General features: G+C 31.6%; 1 protein-coding gene across 2 annotated transcripts in view; it reads right to left on the bottom strand.

Moving 5' to 3' along the window:
• Positions 1-2,217: 2,217 nt before the first annotated feature.
• Positions 2,218-23,409, bottom strand: part of LOC105359166 (uncharacterized) — a 52,214-nt gene continuing 31,022 nt past the window's right edge. Inside the window, exons 3-7 of one of the 2 annotated variants that reach the window (XM_011495671.1) lie at positions 14,346-14,456; positions 11,620-11,757; positions 9,858-9,955; positions 7,820-7,985; positions 2,218-2,438 (exon numbers count right to left, since the gene is read on the bottom strand). In XM_011495671.1, the coding sequence (XP_011493973.1) occupies positions 2,329-2,438; positions 7,820-7,985; positions 9,858-9,955; positions 11,620-11,757; positions 14,346-14,456 (623 nt within the window). In that variant the 3' untranslated portion in view covers positions 2,218-2,328. Of the gene's footprint in view, positions 2,439-7,819; positions 7,986-8,134; positions 8,301-9,857; positions 9,956-11,619; positions 11,758-14,345; positions 14,457-23,409 lie in introns of both variants that reach the window. The other variant, XM_011495670.1, reaches the window with a different exon arrangement.

The raw sequence follows: 23,409 nt of genomic DNA, 5'->3' as shown, positions 1-23,409 counted from the left end.
TCCTTAATAATAATTTACTAAATAAATATAATTTTTTTTCTATTTTATTTTATTATTTTTTTTTATTTATATCGACAGTGTTCTATAAATACATAAATAAGAGGTAAAGTGAAAAATATTTCTTTGTGTAGTATATACGTATATATATTTATTAAAAAATTTTAAATTCATTAGATTTCTAAATTGACAAAAAAAGTGACGATGCGAACGAAGACATAATTTAATTTGTTCGATGATGATACAAACCAACAAATTATTAAATACAACATTTTTATACAAGACATTGTATGAAATATTGTTAAAATTCTTTTTAAACGTTCACAAGTATATATCCTTCGATTATATTCGCATCGAAAAAAGGAGAAAAGGTACTGTTAACTCTAGATCCTTTTTATATTTCCAAAACTTCTTTATAATTTTACAATTAGTTTGGAAAATCATAAACTGGCGGAGAAAAATACATATAATTAATGAAACATACGGTAACGTCGTCAACATTGTTTACTTTTTAACACTTCTACGAAATTGAATTGTCAAAAAAATAGTTATAAACAATAATATGCAAACTAACACTGAACAAAAAATAAATCAAATTTTATTATATTTTGTCTTCCATGAAAACGATGTTAGGCATCATTTATTGTTAATAATAACATGACGAAACCGCAAACGTGTTTCCATTCTAATTATATTTGTTATTTGTTAACATGAATTAATAATTAATGAGCGCGTATTTATTGTATATCTTTATTTGATTAACGGTCAATAGACGCCCAGTTTTATTTTATTATCACTCGTTAAAATATTAAAGACATGTACTTTTTTTTAATTTTATAGAATTACGCATGCATATATATATATATATATATATATATGTTCGTATGTTTTAATTTTCTGGTCATGAAGAAAATATTAATTTATGTTGTACGACGTGAAAAATTATAAAAAAGAAAGAAAATATATATTTTTCATTTTTTTACATGTGTGTACGTGAGGATAAGCATGTAAATACGAGATTATCTTAACATTATACACTTTCTGAAATGTGAATCTGATGCTGTTTACTCATCGTATTTATTACAAAAAATTTCAATTATTTCAAAGTTTTCCACTTTACAATTAGATTTACATTTGATTTAGAAACTTTTTCATGTATTGTATATAACATGTGCTATAATTATCGTATTAAGTACAAAATTGTTATTTGAACGAAATTTTGAATAACAATATATAATGAATGTAATTAAAAAGTTTGAATATAATGAAAAAACGTAGTTAATCTCTCGTTGAATTGATACCCTATTATTCTTAAGAAAGTCTGATCAAACAATTTCAAATTTGCTTCATCCTTAACTTATACTAGCACGACGTTTGATTTCAAAATCTCTATAAAAGCATTAATTCATACAGCAGTCGACGTTCCTCGTTGTATATTCATATTATAATCTTCATAAGCACTAGTCTCATGAATAATTTTTTCTTCTTCTAAGTCATACATATTAAAAAATAATAATAATAATAATAATAATAATAATAATAATAATAATAATAATTATACAAAAAAAAAATCATTGTATATTATAAGAATCGTATAGAAACAATTATATATGTATATTTTACACAGTCGTTATAATTAATCGATTAAGTAACGCAAATTTCATGAGTGGCTTATATATATTATGTATTCGATAAATAATCAATCGACATCAAATCGAAACGATATACATCTTATGAATTGTATCCCGTTTAATGATAGTTAGAAAAGAATTATGACAACGAATACTTATGCAATTCATTTGACTGTCGATCGATTACAAAACCTGTAAAACGCTCACAATAGCAATATACCGATATTATAATTTATAATATCAAAACGAACGATAATATCGATGTAGTTGTGATGACCGAAATCAACGATACAGCCAACCATATCGGTTATGTCGATTGTAATACTATATACACGCGCAGACAAACACATATTTATCCCATGCAAGCAAACACTCACGCATACCTACATATAGTATCGGTATATCGATATAATCGATGAGAAATTCAAATACAACAAATATAGAACAGCTTAAACGATTACAGTACATTTGGTCCTTGCGTACGTAGGATCTATGCGAATTGTTATCGACTGGCGATGCACTTGTTTTTGTTTATTTTTTTCTTTACTTCACGGGCCTCGCAAGAACAGAAGAGAGACCGCAACAACAGCAGCAGCAGCAGAAGACAATGTATGACGGCACTCCTTGTCATCTCTCCTGGATCACTAATAGACGAGGATTCGGTGTTTCTGCTTCTTGAATCGCCGGTCCTCCGCTCGACTCAATAGTTGTAGGGACCGTAGCCCTGAGAGCTGTGATAATAAGGTCCAGGATATGCGGCTGGTGCCGGGTAACCGGTTGCGTAAGCGTATTGATGTTTTTGCGGGTACACTGTGACATGGAATTCATATATTTAGTATACTTGCAAGTCTTAGCCTTTATTTACAACGCTTAATATTAACCGAAATTTTTATACTATTTTTACGAATGTTTTAGGCCTTTGGTATGCCGATGCATTAATTTAGCGAACGGATTAAAGATAATTTACTTTAATTAATATATCCGTTGGTATGTGGATTATATCGAATTTCATTTATACTTCGTGCCCTCGTTGGTGATTTCACAAACATTTTGTAATACTTAAATACTTGAATACTTAAGATCAGTTGAACAAAATAAGAACAATACTTTATAAGAAGTAGTTTTACAAAAAAAGAAAAAACATTTCACGATTTCATTCTGAACGATTTAAAGTCAACTATTTGACATTGCCATATCTCATGCAAATAAATCATATTTTACTCAATATGACCGAAGTATTTGATTTCTTGAATTTAATATTTTAAAACTAATACATCGCTATTGACAAAGTTTATCCACCTTTTTTAATTGCTAAGAAATACCGACGTATAAGTACGATACTATTAATTAAAATCCAATTTTCACTTTCAATTTATCTTGTAATTATAAATTGATATATATATATATATATATATATATATTGGTATATAAATTAAATTCGAAAATCATATTTCGTTAAAATTTTTAAATAGTAAATATATAATTTTCAAAAAAAAAATTCTTTATATATAGATATGAAAAAAAAAATTTAAATAAAATATACATTCATTTAATTAAATAGTGTCCAAGTTTTTTATAAAAGTTTAATTTTACAAGATTATGATTGAAATTATGACCAAGTAATTGTAAATAATTACTGTTATATTCTAATTTTTCTTTTAATTTAATACGCCGGTATTTCCGGTATTTTTTTTTTTTAATATTTATAGAATGCAAAACATTTTTGACTTCTTTATTATTATTAAATAATTAAATAAATATTTAATACCAAATTAAAGCACAATAATACAATTTTTTGGATAAATAATGCGTTTTGTATTATTTATTAATTATTCTTGTTTATACAATTTTAAATTGAATCATATTTAGGAAAATGTATATTTTAAAAATTTACTGCAATGATTTTTTATCGTTTAATTTTGATATTTTTTGAAGAAACGCATAACATCTAGATACTAATTAATCAGATTATTAAACCATGACTTTATTGTAAAACTGAACAAGATTTTGTCCTTTTTATGCATAATTTATTACTTGATAACATTTTGTAAGCTATTTTGCATTGTATAACTAATTAAGATTTTTGTAATTTTGTATCATGAAGTGCATATTATGAAAACACTACCAAATGAATTAATTTTTACAAATATGAATTATTAATGAAATAATTCTTGTAAACACTTTTATTATTTTGGAGATAATCGACTGATGGAACAGAGTCGAAATGAGTTATATATACCATGAATGAATTATTAAAAAGCTACGTTATCATGAATGAGTTTATACTTACAATGTTAGTCGATGTAAATAAACATTATTTATTTCTGTCATTATGTACAAAGTTTATTTATATGTTCCATTTTATCGTTTAATTCTTTCAACCGTGGAAATCCAATACTGTTATTAAAAAATTAATTATTTTTTATTGGCATCGATAACATTTTGTTTCAAAGTATAGAAGAGAAGACCATATACTATATAAAGAAAATTATGAAAAAAGAAAATTATAATTTTATCTAATACATTTCAAGAAATTTTGACTAACCAGAGACATTTGACAACATGACTGCTAGACATCTGCTAATCACGATATAATTTTGTTTTATTTATTTTTTTTTTTTTTTTTTTTTGGTCTGTATTAGCACCTATCGTATGTTCTTTATCATTTTTGTTTGTTTGTTTTTTTTTTTTATGTAGGTGAAAAAATTTTTTTGTCATTTGAAACATTATTGTAGTTTATACAATAGATTTACTTATGCATTAGAACAATATTGTGAATAATAAACGAATAATTGAATAAACATTTTATTTTCAATATGTATCGATTAAAATTACGTTTCAAGCATCTAATAATTATTTATTCGCATTCCCTAGTCGCCCTTTACAGAGAAGAAAGATTTGTTTATTATGTAATAGCATCTGAAATTAGTGAAATGGTAATTAACCATTAAAAGCTTTTAAATAAAAATGCTTATAGTTGGTAGTGTTAATTTACATTTAAATATAACAACGCTACGAAAGTGAGATCGCGTAAAAAAATATTTTTAGACTATTTCGTAAATATTTAGTAGACCCGTAAGCAACGCTTTTAATATGTTAAAGATATTGAATAAAACAACTTTCGATCAAACTATTTCCACTTTTCTTTATTTTTTTTTTTTTGTTGATATTTATATCTGCAGAAGTCGTACTAATCCTTCAAACATCTCTTTAATTTATAAATAATCAATAAAGGCCACGTTTATATTTATCTTTAACCAAATATAATCTATACTCTTGCCGACGATCTTAACTATATAAAAGCTATATAAATGTTTTATAACGAAAGAGAAGCATCTTATTATTTTATAATAATTATGAAAATTCGCTATTAAAAATTACAACAATAGTACCGTTAGTTAGTTAAATCAGTTGACGAATAATATCATACATTGTTTTATAAGGGCTTTATCTGATAACAGGCTGCACATCCATCGGCTAACCAGCCGATTAGGAATGAAAATGTGCTTTTTTCTGCTTTTCGACCGAACATCTGAAAAAGTAGGCGAGCTGCTGTCACACTTCCGAGCGTCCTGCTCGCACTTAATGTGAAATCCAGGCTTTTGGTTGTGCGGGAGGTGTGATGGCGTGGTTTATTGGGGCGGGGGAGAGGCAAGTGTGCAGTCGCAGCTGCTCCTGCGAGCGAAAAGCGTAAGCCGAGACAAGGACATAGGAGACACGACTTGGTTATGCTTTTCATTTCTCCGCTCGGCTTGTTCCCAGGCTAATCGATCGAGCCCCGCGAGCCGCTTATCTTGCGTCTCCTTAATGCTAAAAAGAAAGGCCTGCCATTCCAGAAGGTGAAGAATGCGCTCAACGACGCTTCATTTTCAGACCTTTGTTCATAGAAAGTGCCGAGAGGTGGAGCGCAACACGAGTCTCTCTCACGTCCAAAGCAAACAGAGCATGCGACGGCGGCATGCGTACCGGAAGAAGCACAAGTATACGGCTACTCATTTCAATACGTCGTCGGGCCTTTGTTCATCGCTGATTAATCCAAGTCTCGGCTTTTTCCTGGCCCGCACAGGCTTTTAAACTTTCGATAAGGAACTATTTTGAATGTTAAGCGGTTCATCGGCTCGTACGTGCTTGGAAATTCTCCTTCGACCGTCCAGGCACCCACGGGACTTGGCTCGAAGGAAATAATTAGCCTCATAACTGTTTAACGATTATAGCGCCGAGTGTTTAAGCTTTTGCGTACGCGAATAATTTGCTTCCATCGAAGCGAAGGGAAGAGATGGTTGCCGTGAAAAATTAATTCTCCTTAAATAAATGCCATCGATGGCGTAATCCATTCATTGTAGATTATTAATATGCCATTAATTTTGGATTTTGCATAGTTGAAAGAATTGTTATGTTTGTTATCGTTGTATATTTTGTACATTCTCTTTTTTCATGATATTTAATAAAATATTAAGACTGTGTTAATGCCTTACAAACAAGTATAAATTCAGTATTAATGTTTATACAAACTTATCGTAAGGATTAATATATTACCTTCAATTTTAAAATATTCTGTATTTAATGCCTGTCATTGAGAAAGGATTCACCAATCGAAATGTTGTACAATTGCTTAATTAGTATTGGAAGTATGATAAGTCACGTAAGAAATCAAAATTACCGGCTTTGAGTAATTTAATGTGATATGCTTAGAGAGTACAAGGTTTCCACGATTCCTAAAATATTTATCAAACAAAATGAAACGGGTAAACTTTCCTTTCCACCATATAAACTACGCCCAAGTATTGCCTTTTACATCTCAATATCTAAATGCAAATTTATCGAGGGAAAGTTACTGTATAGTGACTGTGGATTTACACGTACGTGAGTGAATTTACGCGCGTACACGCGCCTATTTATCTATCAATCGATTAAGACGATATCTTGCTAATATACATTATATAAACAATATAAACGAGCATATTAATATAATGTGTAATTCGAACAAATTTCTCAATAAACAAATCAAGCGTGTATCGTATTTTCTTTTTAATATATATATATATATATATATATATATATATATATATATATATGCGTTTATATAAAAGAAATTAAAATTGATGTTAATTTCATTAGAAATTCATAGAGGATTGATTATTTTAATAGATTGTGCATAAATATCATAATTCATATACATACACGAGTGATTATAATATATTCAAAAATGTTTTCTAATTACTGTCGAGGCTTTACGATTTCTATAATAAATACGCTAAATCAACATCGTGGTAAACAAAAAAAGTCATTAATCTTTATCATTGTGGCGTATTATACGTTAATTTGAGTTTTCAACCCAATCGATCGAATTATCAAAAGAACAATTTCCTAATGATCGCATGTACTTAGATATATGGAAAATACAAATCCTTTCTCAAATCAAGATATAAATTAAATAATTTAATGTTCATATTCTTGATTAACCAAAACAACTTTCACGAGACGAGATCGAGGAGGTCTAATTGTTAGTATAAGCTGGATAGCCAAATATATGTAGGGATTTAATTATGTGCTCGCCGATAAAATGTCAACCTCTGAACAATACGACCAATTCGATGATAATCGAGGTGTTACGTAGTTAAAATGACAATCAATAATGTAAGTTCTGTTATTTGACCGATTATTCGTTTATCCTCATAACTATATAAGCAAAAGACACAATTCCATCTATGCACCCGTCATTAAAATCTATTTAGTGTCATAATTATGAGCGGACACTTATTTAATTGAAATTAATGAATATTTAATAATCGATTGAATGCGATAATGTCGCGTACTCGCCCGGATGCCACTTTATACCGTATTCGAATGCTCGAGTTGCGCACTCGTTAATAATAATAGGCGTGCAATGTAATGGAAATCGATTTCACAATATAACACAACTCGACTCGTTTAATAAACATAAATAATCAGTCGACATTGTTCCGAGTTTTCTATCGGCTCGCACGGGCACGCAGAGCAATCGCACCTTGTGCAATCGTGTCGCGCGACAATTCCTCCGGAACCGAACTCGACTTGATCGTAAATGTTCGAGCTCGGGGAAGTTGTCGCAAGGTCCTCGACCAGATGAGTTCTCGCGGGAACGCTTCTTAGCCGGGACCCGAACCAATTAAAAAATGACGCACGACTCTTTTAAAGAGGGTAAGTTATACCAGGCATAAGATACTGCATGTTCATGGCCTCCTCGCGCATTCTCTCGCCCCTTAAGCATATCGCAGCCGCGCTAAACAGTATAGCGCTGACCAACGACCAACCGACGCCGACCCAAGCCACCACGTACGACCAGTCGTACGAGATTAGTGAGTTGTCCTTGAGGACCTTCGGGACGATTGCGTGCAGAAGAGGATGTGTGGGTGTAGTAGGGCAACCCCGAAGACAGATAAACAGGAAAACCAAAAAAAAAAAAAAAACACAAAATGTCAGACGGGGTAGGGGCGTTGGCTTACGCTCCATGAGCGTTCAATGACCTGGCATTATGTACTGGACGTTTTGGGCCTGCTCGCGGGCCCGCTCCTTGCGTAGACAGCTCGCGGCTATGAGGAAGAGGGTCATCGCGCCCAGGCATGTCGCCACGCCCAGCCAAGCCAAGTAGAACGACCAGTCGTACCACTGGGCCACGTTGTCGCGCAGCACCTGCATCGTTTCGGCTTTCACGCATGTTCTCTCTTTTTATTTTATCTCTCCGTTTTATCCCATGGTTTATCAAATCCGCAAATGGTTCACTCTTTAAAGCGCTTTCCGACATTCCGAGGCTTTTATCTCAAAGTCACTGTTCTCCGTAAAACGACCAGACACTTCCGTGTTCGCACACCCAATGGGCTATTATCGTTCTGGTTAATCACCATTATTCACTCGAAAGATTAAGATTAGCGAAGGGCGTTTTAAATATAATTAAACGTGATAATATCTTGAACCAATAGCATAAGAATGAAATGTTTCATTTTGCAAGATAAATCTTTTATTCCTCTTGCTTAATTACCATTAATTTTATTCTTTTACTTCTTAATTTGATTAAACAACACTCTTCCCGAACTATTGGTATAAGATTTATATATATTTTTTTTTTTTTTTTTTGCATATATAGTTTTTTTTTTTCATGTCTGTTAGAGTAGTATGGATGATATTAAAAAATTTAACAGTGACTTTGAGTTGTAAGGTAAATTTTATTCAACATTATGCTTCAATTGCGTATCATATTGCAAATTTGTTCACATTACAAAGAATAATACGTTCACGGTAAATTATATCTCGGAATTTCGGAGAGAATTATTGTATTCGATATAAAAAAAAAAACTTTAAATTAAATTGATAAATTCCACTTCCTGTCCTTTTCCTTTGAGTTGACTCGTTCTGCTTCTTGATCACCATATGGCGGATATTTTTAATACTGCATTTTTAAGTTGATTTTTCCATATTAAATATTGAGAATTAAATATAGAGAAAACGCGGTTTATCTTAAATAATTTGCTCTTGCATCAGAAAAATGTAAAATAAAAAAATAATGATAAATCACACCGAACGTAAATAAAACCAAGCAAAGATAATGACAATTTGAAAATGAAATAGTATTTTTAATTAGGCAAAACTATTTAATTAGCGTATCAAGAGCAAGGTAAAACGATAAAAAAATTTATGAAAGACATCAAAGATTAAACTTAAAAATGCTGTATTATTGTTCCTATATACTTATTCAAAAAAATAAAATTAATTTTTTATATGTTCATCCGTGTCAAAGATTTGTTCAATGTCTATTTAACAAATACACAATTACCAGGCCTTCACTTTATTATAAATAACCATTTATCTTATAAATGCAAATAAAAAATTAAATTTTCATATCTTTGAATAATATCATAACAACATTGAACAATCCTTCGTACTTTCAATACGAATCGACAAGTTGTCGTAGAAGCTGACGATATCCTATTTTTATTCCAACATGTTGCGAGAAATAAGAAGCGAAAGCCAACATAATCTTCGGGTCACATAAAACTATCCACAGTCCACAATCTTTCTCCAATTCATTGCAAAATAACGCGAGAGGAAGATCGAAAGAATGACGGGAGAGGGGATGATCGCCAGCTTCTAAAATGCGTCACCGATTCGTCTCTCGTGTCAAGGGAAATTCTTTCCTCAGCTGCTGCCTACACGCGTTTCTTCCTTATTATTCATTACTGACTTCGAACTTACATTGCTCCATTGCTGGTAGTATTCTTCGCCGACTATTTTTTCCTTTTCATAATACTCGACACCATGCCACAGTCCCATTCCTCCGGCGCTTAATAGACCTGAAAAACATACTTAATTTAATAGTTCCTTTACCAATAGCTGCTTTCTTTCATTTCTCATTGTCTACGCTATTTTTTAAATATAAAACGTTATTAAAAAAAAAAAAAAGAATTGTTAATAAAAAAAAAAAAAAAAAAAAAAATATATATATATATATATATATATATATATATATATATATAGAGCGTTAACCAACAACGACGTTAACATTTTTAATAGTTTACTATAGTGGCTAATATTAAAACTAAGCAAAATTTCTGTTCAATATCTATTACATACAAATTACACATAACATAAATTCAATTTAAAAATGTATCTTTAATTCTGGATAAATTTGTTAAAAATTGTCAATTTTTGTATTCTAATAATGTACATTAAATATGCAATGATTGAGAGAGATTAGAATAACAAATTTGATTAAATTATAATTAAAACAGTTGATTATCCACTGTTTATTGTTGTAAATTTTTTATCTTTAATTATACCCAATTATAAATTTTTATTTGAAAAACCAAATTAACAATAAAATACTTTGTTATGCAACGTTTTAATATTGATAATTATCATTTTTAATCACAATATAATTAATGGAGTTATATTTTTCCTAACAAACATTAATAAATTTTAGCTAATTTAATCATGCCCATGATGTTAATTCTATTACAAGCGTTGAAAAATAAATTTTATCAAATAATAGTAAATGTATATTTAATATAATTTAGATATGAAATCAAATAAGTATGAAGTTTTGGTAATTTGTATTGCGTAATGTAATACAAAAATCTGATATGTAAAACATTGCTTGGACTGCTATATTTACTATTAAAACGTTCATTGGCTCATTTACAGCAGAATCCATTGAAATTCAATTGAATAGGTGGTTTTCAGAATTCAGAAGCATGACAATAATTAGCTAAAGAATTCCTTCGGACAATTTCACTTTCAGGTGTTAAATGTAATTTTATAATAGATACTGACACCTTATAATAAATATTATACATCTCCTTATATATGAAATTAAGGGAATAAAAAGTTAATTAAATGCGTACATGCGTACACATGTGTCTGATCAAAATACTTTTTAAGATTATTTTATTTTCAACATTACTTTATCAAACAGGTATTAAAATGATGCAAAATTGTAGTAAAAGTAGATTAGGTATGGCGATAAATTCCCTTTATTTTTCCATAGCGTGTACGCTGATAAGTAACTATAATCATTTTATTTTAAATGAAAGGTTTAATTAAGCCTATTGTTGAGAATTCACAGCTCGTTTTATAACATATATTTCATATAAGTTATAATAAAATAATTAAGATTTAATAATTTTTTGTGTAAATTAAATATTTAAATATGTATTAATAAATTTCCGAAATTTAATATAATTTCCCATTAAAATCAAGCACGTATAAATTTTTCTCATTAAGTCTTTCGATTGAATGTTCGCACGAAGCTGATTTTATTAAATTTTTACGCAATTAACTTCTTGTAATGAAAACGAAACTTGTTTCCATAAGATTAATAATTTTTCGCTACAGTTTGGTCAAGCTGCGACTAGCTCGTCTTTAAATAAGAGAGAATGTAGTGAGAGAACAGATTATTCTCACTTTATAAAGCATTACGCGTAGCCCTCGAATCCTTTCATCTTGGGCGCATACTTACAGGCTAGTAGCATGAGGATGGCGGTCGCGGTTATGTTGCCGGGTGATCTCTTCCAGCAGCCAACGACGCCCGTCCAAAAGGCCGTAAATATTGCCAAGAAGCCGACCATAAAAAGGGCGATCACCGATCGTCCCATATCTGGACCAAATCATAATAAGCCTCATTAATAATGTAAAACGTGACTCTGGTCATTGTTTTCGACAAGATTGCAATTCAAGCAGTTTGCCTTTATAATATTTCCCCATTTATTTATTTACTCGCATTACAGCAGCAAAATAATTTTCAAATAAGCACATTTATTATTAATATACTTATTTATATATTGAATATTAGCGTTTTCTCTCTATGATATTTTGTTTTTATTTTCTTGTTCAACAAGCGAATGACGACGACGAACTCGCGTCATTTGATGAAAAATTATTTTTGTCTTTAAAAACTTTTTTCAATGCAATACTTTAGAATATTATATGGAAAATAATAATTTTACCAATTCGTAATATCATTTAAAGGATTTAATTAAAAAAGAAAAACAAATTCTCATAATCTGTTACCGAATAACTAATTAAAAGTATATGAAACTCAGCTGATTAGACATTTGTACGTTTTAATTTAAAGCAAAACTTAATAAATAACAATTAAAATTTTCAATAATCAATATAATAATACATAATTTGATTTTTATCAGCATCTTCTAATACTATTAAATTGATATGCGCAATTGGGCAGTGAAACTAAGCAATATGAACTTTCTAAGCTTGTTTTGTTCAAATTTTCATTTATACGAAAGTAACTCTTATTTTAAATAATCTATTATTCCTGAAAAGAGAAATTACGAAAAAGATAACGATTTATAAATTTTACTTTCATTCATTACCCTATTAAATTTACCGACTTTAATGAATACTGAAATTGAATAGCAATTTATTATTTATTGAAATCCATAGCCAGTAAAATGCGGCTTGCAAGACTTTTGCAGGTATCATAATAATTAAATTAAATAGATTTCAAATACACAAATAGAATTAAGCATGTAATGTCGCCGGTAGATATTTTGTAAATGCCTTAAGGTATGAAATTTTAAAAACACTAATTAAAGATCTGCCTTTGGTTACTAAAAATTATAAGTATGCAAAGCCGGATCTCTCTATTTTCTATGGTTTTAGCGTTATTTTAATAAATGTTGTAAGCCAGTTCTAACAGCAATTATTTAGCTTTTATTTAAGCGTTCTTAAATATTCGATAGCTTTTTACTAGCAAGAAATATACCGTTTTTCAATTCAACATTGATTATCTACTCACATGCTTCTTTTATCATGAGCAACTTCAATGATAAACAATATTAAACTATATTCATGCAAGTAAAGAACTATTTAAACTCAAATATTTCTTAATTAACGATATTAAAATCGATGTTGAATAAACGGTGACAATTATTTTTAAAATATATAACTCCAACTATAAGGGATTCAATGCCGCTTTCGTTCTTGACACATCTGGAGATAAGGTTGAAGCGAACTAGGAGACTATGTGTATGACCAACTTAAGGAAGAATTCAGTTTGCCAGTTGCAGATGACAGTATTAACAGAATGAGTAAGTAACATATGAGTAGGGGAGGAGCACGAAAGAAGAAAAAAAACGAAGAAATATTTTGGTTGGTTAGTTAAAACAAACTGTGATATACTCAAGAAAACACATTATCTAGTTATGTTAATATTTAATTCGGAGCTACGAAATCTCTCTTTTAAATAAAAGTTTTATTATTTAATGGAGCGATCGCCCATTTCATAAGTTATATGAAGAAATTTCTGGTAAGAAAAAAAAAAAATTCTAAAACCTGGCGTTATTACAATGTTACCATATCTGCTCTTTAGAAATGTTCACGTTATCATTTATTATTAAACGACGTAATATACTGCAAGTATTAGAATGAAAATTCAAAATACAAATTCTGTGCTTCCTTCAGTATATGAGATTGCTAAAGATATTCTTAGATCCATACATATCTAAGATTCGTATCAAATATATAAAGCCAATTATTTATTATATCAAAACAATAGGATTCAATAATGCAATCTATAGGAACTGCCGAATAAGGACTAAGGCAATAATTAATTTAAATGTTAGATTAGTTTGCATTTTATACGACGATCGAAGTAACGTGGATCGATCTATATCACGGAGTATCGGACATTTTGTCAAACATCAATAAAAAAAATGGCTAACATATTCAATAACTACTATATCAAATATCTGAAACAGACATCTTCATAACTATTCGCACAGAAATAATTCCACTTGTCGAAATGAAATATTTAGTGCACATTACAGGATATACGTTGGTATGTTACGTTATGTAAATGTTGTTACTAGTTTTCGCATTTTGTCTTTTATCGAAACAGTCGTATTTAACATACGTATTTAATTCTATTTATGTATTTGAAATATATACGATAGTTAATAAGAGTAAGAAAAACCTAAACTACTAGTAATTATTTATTACCCATCCACATAATAAGGAATACTAGAGCTGTTACGTTGAGTAAATAGTTTAAAAAATATAAATTATGATTTTTGAATTAATAAATTATAATTATTGTAAACTTGAATATAATCAATATAATCACATTACATATATTTTTCTATTTAATCGTAAAAAGATAATAAGATGGATGATAGAAGAGCGAGGAAACTATTTAATCTATTAATATTCTTAAAATATGCTTACGAAGTCGAGCCATCGCGTCATCTGAAAATCCTCTCGTCTGGTTTTCCTCATCAGGGATGAAGTAGTCGATGTTCATGCAGTGCGTCTCTACCGGACTAAGGTAAGTTTCCACTGTAATATAAATAAATATGCGACTGAGTCTCTTAATTGTCGATAAGCTTATTATATGATATTGCAAATGATGAATTATACAAATTTGATAAATCATCCTTGTCAACTCTTTATAATTGCAGCACGAAAACGTGAAAGTTTCCAACAACTAGAAAGCGACAGTAAAGTCGTGCACTTTCTGAATGCCAAATTAAGTCGTGTAATGTTCTATTAAAAACTTCTGTAGAGAATATTGAAAAATTTTATCATTTTTTAATAATACTTTGCACATTATAAGGGTAATAATGTCTACGAATAAAGCAAATATATTATTTTCACACTGGTATCTCTAATAGGTTAATTAAAACATATAAAGATAATATACAATGAATTTAAGTACATATAATTATTGTTTATGATAAGTAATTAATAAAATCACATTATTTATACAATTTTTGAATTTTTTTTTTGAATTTTTAATATAATTTTTGAATTGCAAATGTAAAATAGAAATTTCTTAATACTATTCGTACGGATGTGTATAATCGTAAATTCTAAATTTAAATCTAATTACAATGAGAATGGTAAAAATTATTATCTAAGAAGAATCGTAGCGATTAATTATTACTCAAATAAATCAACGCTTGATTTGGATCATTTGTTAATATGTTTTTCATGCTGAACTAGCACATTGAACATTCACCGATTATCCATGTAAAAGGTTCGTTTACCGGTAGAATGAATTGAATAAAAATTTGTATACGAGTAAAAGAATATGAGTATCGATTTCACGGTTAGCAATTCAATGCTACTTTAAAACTTCCGTTACTAACAAAGTTTATATAAAAATAAAATATTTTATTGGTTTTAAGCTATACACACGCGCGCGCACATACATATTTACGATTAATGGCAGAACGATGGAATTGAATTAATTAATTAATAAAAATCATCGAAACGCAATTCTTAAATCGCAAAAGCTAAAAATCGAACGCAATTCTCAGCTTAACTATGAGTTTCAAAACAAGATGAGAAGTAAAGTAAATTACATAGCACTGCTAAGTGAATGCGAGATGTATTGTTCTGTAGCAAAATTTATAAAGTTTATAACGATAGGCGAATGTGCTCTATCGGCAAAAGGAGCTCCTCTCGATTACAAAATGTTCTTCTTTTTGTATGGAGTTGCGTCGTGTGTGTCACCGGTGGAAAATTGTTGCGAGCTCCCCCGGTGGGCGGTGAAGTGAAAAACGATGACGAAAGTTGATGTCCGAGTGGGCGATGCGACGATGGCAAAAGATGGTTAGGCTTGAGCAAAAACTACTCGCGAGACGTTAAAGAAACTTTTCTTTACTCCCTTTATGTCTGATAGAGGGAAAATTGGAAATTGGTATTTAAAAGGTAGATTGATACGACAAATCGGGGGAAGTTTTTGTTTTCATTTATATTCATATTCATTTGTTTATTCCGTCAAGGATCTTGGGAGTGATTGTCTCTAATTAGACGATGCGCAAGTGCGCCAAACTGTGCAATAGCCCACCCATACCAGATAACATCAAAATATCTTAAATTGCGATTATTTTCATTTGTATGGAAAAAATATTCATTATCCTTCATCATAATCGGGACTTGCACTTTTTTACTTTAATTGTCTGTCTACAGTTTCTTAATAACATCTAACAATTGCATGCGCTCACTATTTGCTCATTGTGACATTAAAGAAGCAATTACGAAATTACCCCTTTTATTTGACTTGCTAATTTTTTCAGAGTATTTAAGAAAATACGAGTGAGACAGGGATTTTGTTTCCTTTTTTTCTTTTTCTTTTTTTTTCTTTTTCGTAAATATCGATGAACAATATGAAATAGTAGCCGAAAACAAATCGAAGATTCTCGCTTATATCGAAGCAAAGCTAATACCGGCCATTATGTAATACATTTCGAATATCGCCATTAAGGACAAAATGTAGCGCTAAGAGGCCAGTGATGGATCATAACTCGGAAATGCCTCTTCTCGCCAATCTACATGCAAACTACAATAAAAATAAAAATAAATAAAGCACAAGGGAAATTCGACATAAAAATTGTCCAATCAACGATCCGGATAAAATTCCGAGGCCAAAGGCAGGTGCGTGCGGGCTGCGCGGAACAAGCGACGAAGAATCTTCTTGGCAATAAAACGCCACAAATCCCGCCTCCGCGATCTTAGATCATTATAGATAGATATTCCGAACATCCTCGGTAACTACGACCCAGAATGCGGGGCTCGCCGCCGAACACGTGTGTGTATGCGTTGCCGCCGCCACTCAGAAGGGAAAATCACGGGGCCGAAAGCGAGTCACGGCCGAGATACGTTGCTTTCCTCTCGCGCATCCTTCGAACGGGACTTGGACGGTAGTGCGACCGGAAGATCTTGAAAGGCGCTGGCAATTGCGTCGCTGCTAGCGGTGATCTCTCCGTCAACTTCCCTCCCCGCCGATTTTGAAGCGTCAAATGCGCGTCGCCGTTTCGGTCGTCGGCAACCGAGAGCAAGTGGAACGACGACGAGTAGCCGACGTATTTATTCGCCGCCTGCCAATCCTCCCTTGTCGTTTGGTCGAGCCATTTTTCTTCTTTGCATAGTCAATGAGTAGTGCCTGTGCCTCCCCCGACACTGGCAGACTTTAAATGCGCAAAGTCGGTGCGATTATGAGAACGAAATTTCGCGGAATCAATTGTAATTTTTTTTTTTTTTTTTTTTTTTTTTTTTTTTTTTTGTTTTATCTACGTGTCCCTTGTTACGTTGCATCGACAAATTTTAATTGGCCAAAAGAAAAAGTCGATAGATCGATGATGAAATTTTAATTTGAAATTATTAAGATGACGGATGCCGCGAGATTATTAACTGTATTTGTAATGATGTAAGAAATTAGAGTTTCAGGAAGTTTTCGAATCGGGAAATTTTTAATTTTAATTTTAACTTTGGCATATTAATTAAAAAAATAATAAACAAGTACAGTTAAAGTTTAGGTATACTTACAAAGAAAAGTGAAATTGCAAGTGAGTTGAAACTTACAATGGCAATGTATTTAAACATTCATTGGCAAATTACTTCTCTAGAATATTTATATTTATTTGATAAATGATACTTCACATACTTGTGACTATTATTTTTCGTATTAAATGTACAATGGGTGCTATTTTTCCTGTTAAAATTTACTTTCACAAATACATGAGAATCTTCTTCTCTTCATATATACGTAATAAAGAGTTTTAACTACAAAGAAACGAAAGATTTTATTTCGAGAAAGCAATGCTCGTTTGTATAATGCATTTATTAATGTTGGATAAGATACTATTGAATACTGAACTAGGATATAAAGAATAAAATTAAAAAATACTCCTTTCCGATAAGTAAAATAAAAATACAATGAAATACAACGTTAGATTTGCATGAAAAAATAATATTAGCTGCAGTGATACTGATATTTCTAACAGTCTGTTACTGAAACTTCATACAGATTATTGACGTGATTAGGTGTATACGAAATTAAAATAGACATTGTTAAGGCATTTTAAATATAATTTTGCTAGCCACGTAGAACTATGGCTCCTAAAATTTAAAATAATAAAAACGACCTATAAACGACTTTAATGTATGTAGAATAAAATATATAAGTTATATGTAAATTTATATTATTTCAGTATAATCCATTTTATTGAAGCGTTAGACAAGCATAGCGATATTTATGTTTGTTTTTTAAATTGTAATAATGTTAATCTTTGAATTTATGATTTATAATGTTTTATTTAATGTTTTCAGAAAAAAATATTGTTTTTATGAAACATTACGCGCGATCTGCATATTTATTTTGTGTCAATAATGCGTACTACACAATATTTTATATAATATTAATTATATTCTAATTAATATTATTTTAATGTTGTACAAAACTATATTTAAGATAATTTATATTAATTAATTAAAATATTAATTCTTTACTTAACTTTATTAGGTATTTTTATTTATCGTGTAAAATTTTTTTCATTAGATTTAAAGTATTTTAATCCACTGAATTACTAATAACACGATTTCTTAATCTATGCTTTATTTTATATTTTCATAAGAATTCGGTTTTGTGTTTGAAATAGCAAAATTACTAAAAATAATTGCACAACAATTTTGTTAGTTCGTCAATTTGTTTAAATTTCTTTTGCATTTTAAACAATATGTGTGCGATATTAATTTTATAATGTTTACTATATTATATATATATATATATATATATATATATATATATATATCGTCTTTTAATTACTTAAAAAAAATTGAATTTTGTAATTATACTTTGGTAAATTATATTTTACCATTAAATTATTCTAAAATATTAGAATGGTTGGTAGATGCATTCTATTAAATCTTTATCCGTATTGTGTCGTAAGAACATATTAAAATAAATATCTTTTATAACGTACTTTTGTACTTGGACCTTATAATTATCGTCTTTTTCCAGGACACATGACACAAAACCATCAAATAAAATTTCACAGCAAATTATCAACTGGCTACCATTAATTCAAAATGTAATAAATATCATTTAGAGAACATCTTGCCTTACCTTTGCTAAATAATAATAATGCTCCAGCTACTTGCCTATTAAATAAAGCACAGCCACATAGTAAAATAAAGCTTTAAATTAATGACGAAGAACAACTGTTATTTATGAAAATGTTCTTTTATCATACTTTTGAATGAATAATTCAAGCGCTCGTTACAATAAAGTTCACACAACCAGCAGAATAATCTAATATAGAAAGTATGATAATAGCAATTTTTCCTACGACGGCCTTGTTTATAAATACATTAGCATATCCTGAGAACATTGATAATGATCAAGTGAAATTTTTGCTCCTGAAATTAATTTAGCATGTAAAGGAATACATTTGTTATTCGCTATAATAGTAATTATGGGCTTTATCCGTCAGTAACAGCCTTAATTCGATCAACCGACACTCACAAATATATCGTCCTGCCTATTGTCAAATTACGAAAATATAAGATCATCATTTTTAGGTTGAGTCGTAAGAATAAAATGCTACACCGACGAGCATAAACCGAGAAGAAAGTAGGCTCGGCGCACGACACCTCCTCAAGAGCAAGTAATCCACAATTGTCTTTCACTCGGTCAGTCGTGCTCAAATATTCTAGCGCAGCTTTGCATTTTCGTCGATCGTTAAGCCAACGAGCGAGCCATCCATCGTCAGCCGTCAGTCGTCAGTCGTCAGTCGTCAGTCGTCAGTCGCCAGTCGCCAGTCGCCAGTCCCGGGAAAAGCCTCATCGCCGAGTTCACTCGAAGGAAGCACCGGCAGCGTCCTGTTCTTTTACACGAAACTAGAAAAGAAAGGCACGACACGAGAGCTGAAAGGCAGTCTATAGCTGCCTATACAGTTATACCGCTGCGAGTCAACGATCTTGCGGCGGTGCTCGTGCCTCGCTCTCCGCCTGCCTGCCTACTTTAAGCGAAACTGGATTTTCAATTGCCGAGGCCGCGCCGCGGTGCCCTCATCTTTCTCGTCATTAGCAGTCACGATTACGAGACCGTACGTGCATTTGGATTTTCCAGTGCCGACACAGCCGCCCTCGCAGTATTTACCGATCGCCGGCCGTGTGCGAGTTGAACGCCGACTACTTTACGCTTGAGCATGCGCTCTTGTGGCCTTTGCCCCACCAAAGCCATACGAATCCGTTTCTTTTAAATTGGCCTCGAAAGGAATAACGCGCGCGACCGAGCTTTACCCGGCGCGATCGCTATCTGCCCAGGCGCAGTTATGTATTTGTTAAGGTGGAGAATCGAGGAACGCAGCGGCCTCCTCGTAAAGAACGAAATACCCAATTTGGTATTTCGACTCTCGTGCTTCGATGTGAAAGACACTTGGCGAGATTGATAATGTCAAGGAGGAAAATGTAAGCGTCGAGTATAATAATCCCTTGTCGATAAGAGATTATTACCGTTTACTAAATATGCTAGCTATGCCAGGAAATATAAGTCCGAGAGAACGTGAAATAGCAAATGTATGATAATATCTTTAGCCATAATGTTCATTGTAATTGAGAAGAACGATACGGCATTTCGAACCAATTGAAATTATGAATCTGGAGGATTTGATTCTGGAGAGCTTCTTAATAAACAATGCGATTAAATGTCATTTAAACAACGGACGTGCGAAACTATTCATTGAAAAAAGTCGTCCCAGCGAGTAAGATCGACGATTCGTTCGCGAGGCTGCAATTGCGACGATAAGAAGGCAATTCGAAGCCGGAGGACGAAAGTTCGCGCCTGGAAAGGATCGGCTGGCTTTAAAGGAATTTTCGCGCTTGTGCCCGAGTGCCGCTGAAAATACTTTACGACCTAGGCAATTGTCCCGTTGAGAGACCGCCGCAGACGTCGCCACCGCCACCGTCACCGCCACCGCCACCATTGCCGTTGCCGTCCCTGTTGCCGCTGCTGCCACCGCCTCCGCTGCCGCTGCCTCCGCTGCCTCCGCTACGCGAGAGACGCACAAAACGCCCGGTTTACCGTTGGCTTTGTTCGCACGTTGGCGGGAAACACGTATGCGAACTCACGCGCATTTTTATGGTCGAGCCTTATCGGCTTTGGCATTCCGCTACTGCGCTTCCGGTACGTCGACATTTACTTCCGTTCCTTGGCCGGGCGTCCGCCCCGTGTTTTTCCAAAATTATAAAGTCGATCTGTTTTTCTTGGCCGTTCATTTTTGGCCGGGAGCTGCTCGGGCAACGATCTCATCCCTCTCACTTACAGAAAGGAGCTTGGATTTTTGCTGCGCACCGTATTATTCGCAAACTGTGGCCGATGAAAACAAGGCCGTTTTCACTTTGGCTGCGAGGAAGAGGAATTACGTGAATATTCTTATTGAATATTAAGAGTTGAGAGTAGTCTTTAGTTCGGTTTCCAATTTCAGAAAGTTATGCTGTCGAGTCCCCTTCTCATTTATTACGCGCTTATTGAATGGAATAAGAATGCATATTTAATAGCAATGGGAACGGCTATTTATTCCGAAGAAATTCTTTTGATGAATTGCGTTGACCGCTTTCCTGGTCTCGTGTTACAACACTTTTACATTAGCATTAATATATGATAAAGTGAACGCGCGCACACACACACACACACACACACACAGGCAAATGATTATGAAGCACCTCGCCCGTTATTCCTTGGCGTTATTCGGCTTTGCAACGACTACTCACTCCGTTTAATCGTAATAGCGAGTTCAGGAGAAGTTCGCAAGCAATTTAAAAATCTGCAAACGTGCGTAGTATTGTTGAATAATAATCTCGAAACCAATATGCTTACTTGAAAAGATCGAAGTAAAGTGCGCGGCTGTTCCGGAAATTAAAAATAGCAGGGGAGGAGCTGCTAAGATGATTAATTAAATCTTGCATCTCTAATGTAGTGCCGTAGGAAAACACCAGACGGCCTGCAATTTTGTAAGTTTGGCTTACCGGCTGACACGAGAAACGGAGATTTGTACTTGTACGGGAGCCTCCTCCACCTTTCCCACGAGGAATCCGAAACTTCCGGAGTAACTCGTGACGCATCTCAAATGTGCACCTTCATCATTCTCTCTCTCTCTCTCTCTCTCTCTCTCTCTCTATATATATATATATATATATATATATATATATATATATATATATATGTATATATCTATCTATCTATCTATCTATCTATCTAACTCTCTCTAACTCTGTTTCTATCTCTCTATTTCTCCCTCTACATCCTTCCCACTCTGAATCTTTCTCGTTCTTTATCACATTGCAGTCTCAGCTGTTGAAAGAGGCTCGAGTGACACGTTTATTGTTTGTTACTAAAGGGCAACACTGAGAATTGCTCTGCGGTGTCTTAAGGAAATCCGGCAATAACTCATTGGAAGCTTTCCGTATTACCATTTTGTAACTTATCATTCCCATTCAACTATAAAACAATAAATAATCTTACTACTGGTTGCTTCTCAGATTGCAATTTTCTGTAAAAATAGAACTGCTGCGCTAAACAAAATTCTATCATCGTATATACATAGATAGCGATTCGTTTATTTTATTACTTTTTACACAAAAGGTGTAATTTTTAACAATTATATTTATTTAGATCGCATCATTAATTATTTTTTTAAATAAATATCTTGCATAAATCATTGAAATAAATGTTAGTCAATTTTTTAATCATTTATTCTATAATTATGTAATTTTTAATTATGAATAATGAATTTTTATTATAATGATATATATATATATATAAATATTGGGTCTAAATTTTCCAATACCGATACTATGTCTATATTTTTTAAAGTAAATTACACAATATTTTGCTGCAATATAATGCCATCGTAAATACATCAATACTTTTATCGTAAATTCTTTTTCAGTAATTAAATTTTTCCAATTAATATTTTCAAAAACAATATGTTTCGCATGTTTCTATGATTGCCAGATACACACGTAATTCATTGATATTTAAAAATATATTTTTATCGCACTATTAATATTCAAGTAAAAATGAATATCTAAATAAAAAAATTATTTTAATAAAGAAAGCGATAATTATCTTAAGAAAAAGAGAATAATTAATATATTAATTTCAACGTGCATTCCATTTATTACACAAACCTACGATTACCCTACACGGAAGAATACAGCTTCCGTTGTACTTAAGGATTATTATATTATAGTCATCTATTTATGTTTCATTTTACATAAATTTTAATAATTGCATCTAATAAGAATATTCACAAAGAAATATTTTTATCGTCTTCCGATAATTATTGCGTCTTATACGTTATTCGTATGGCATTTTGCAATTCTTAGCAAAAATCTTAATAAAAATAATAATTAATTATTATCGTTAAGTACAAATAGTTAGATAAATTTTATCAATATAAATATCTATTTCGCGCTTAACAAGCTGCGTGACAAATGCCAA

Source organism: Ceratosolen solmsi, unplaced genomic scaffold (genome assembly GCF_000503995.2).
Source record: "Ceratosolen solmsi marchali unplaced genomic scaffold, CerSol_1.0 scaffold11, whole genome shotgun sequence".
NCBI classification, from domain to species: domain Eukaryota; kingdom Metazoa; phylum Arthropoda; class Insecta; order Hymenoptera; family Agaonidae; genus Ceratosolen; species Ceratosolen solmsi.
Note: the sequence above shows the minus strand (reverse complement) of the source record. Positions and strands in the feature narration are given on the sequence as shown.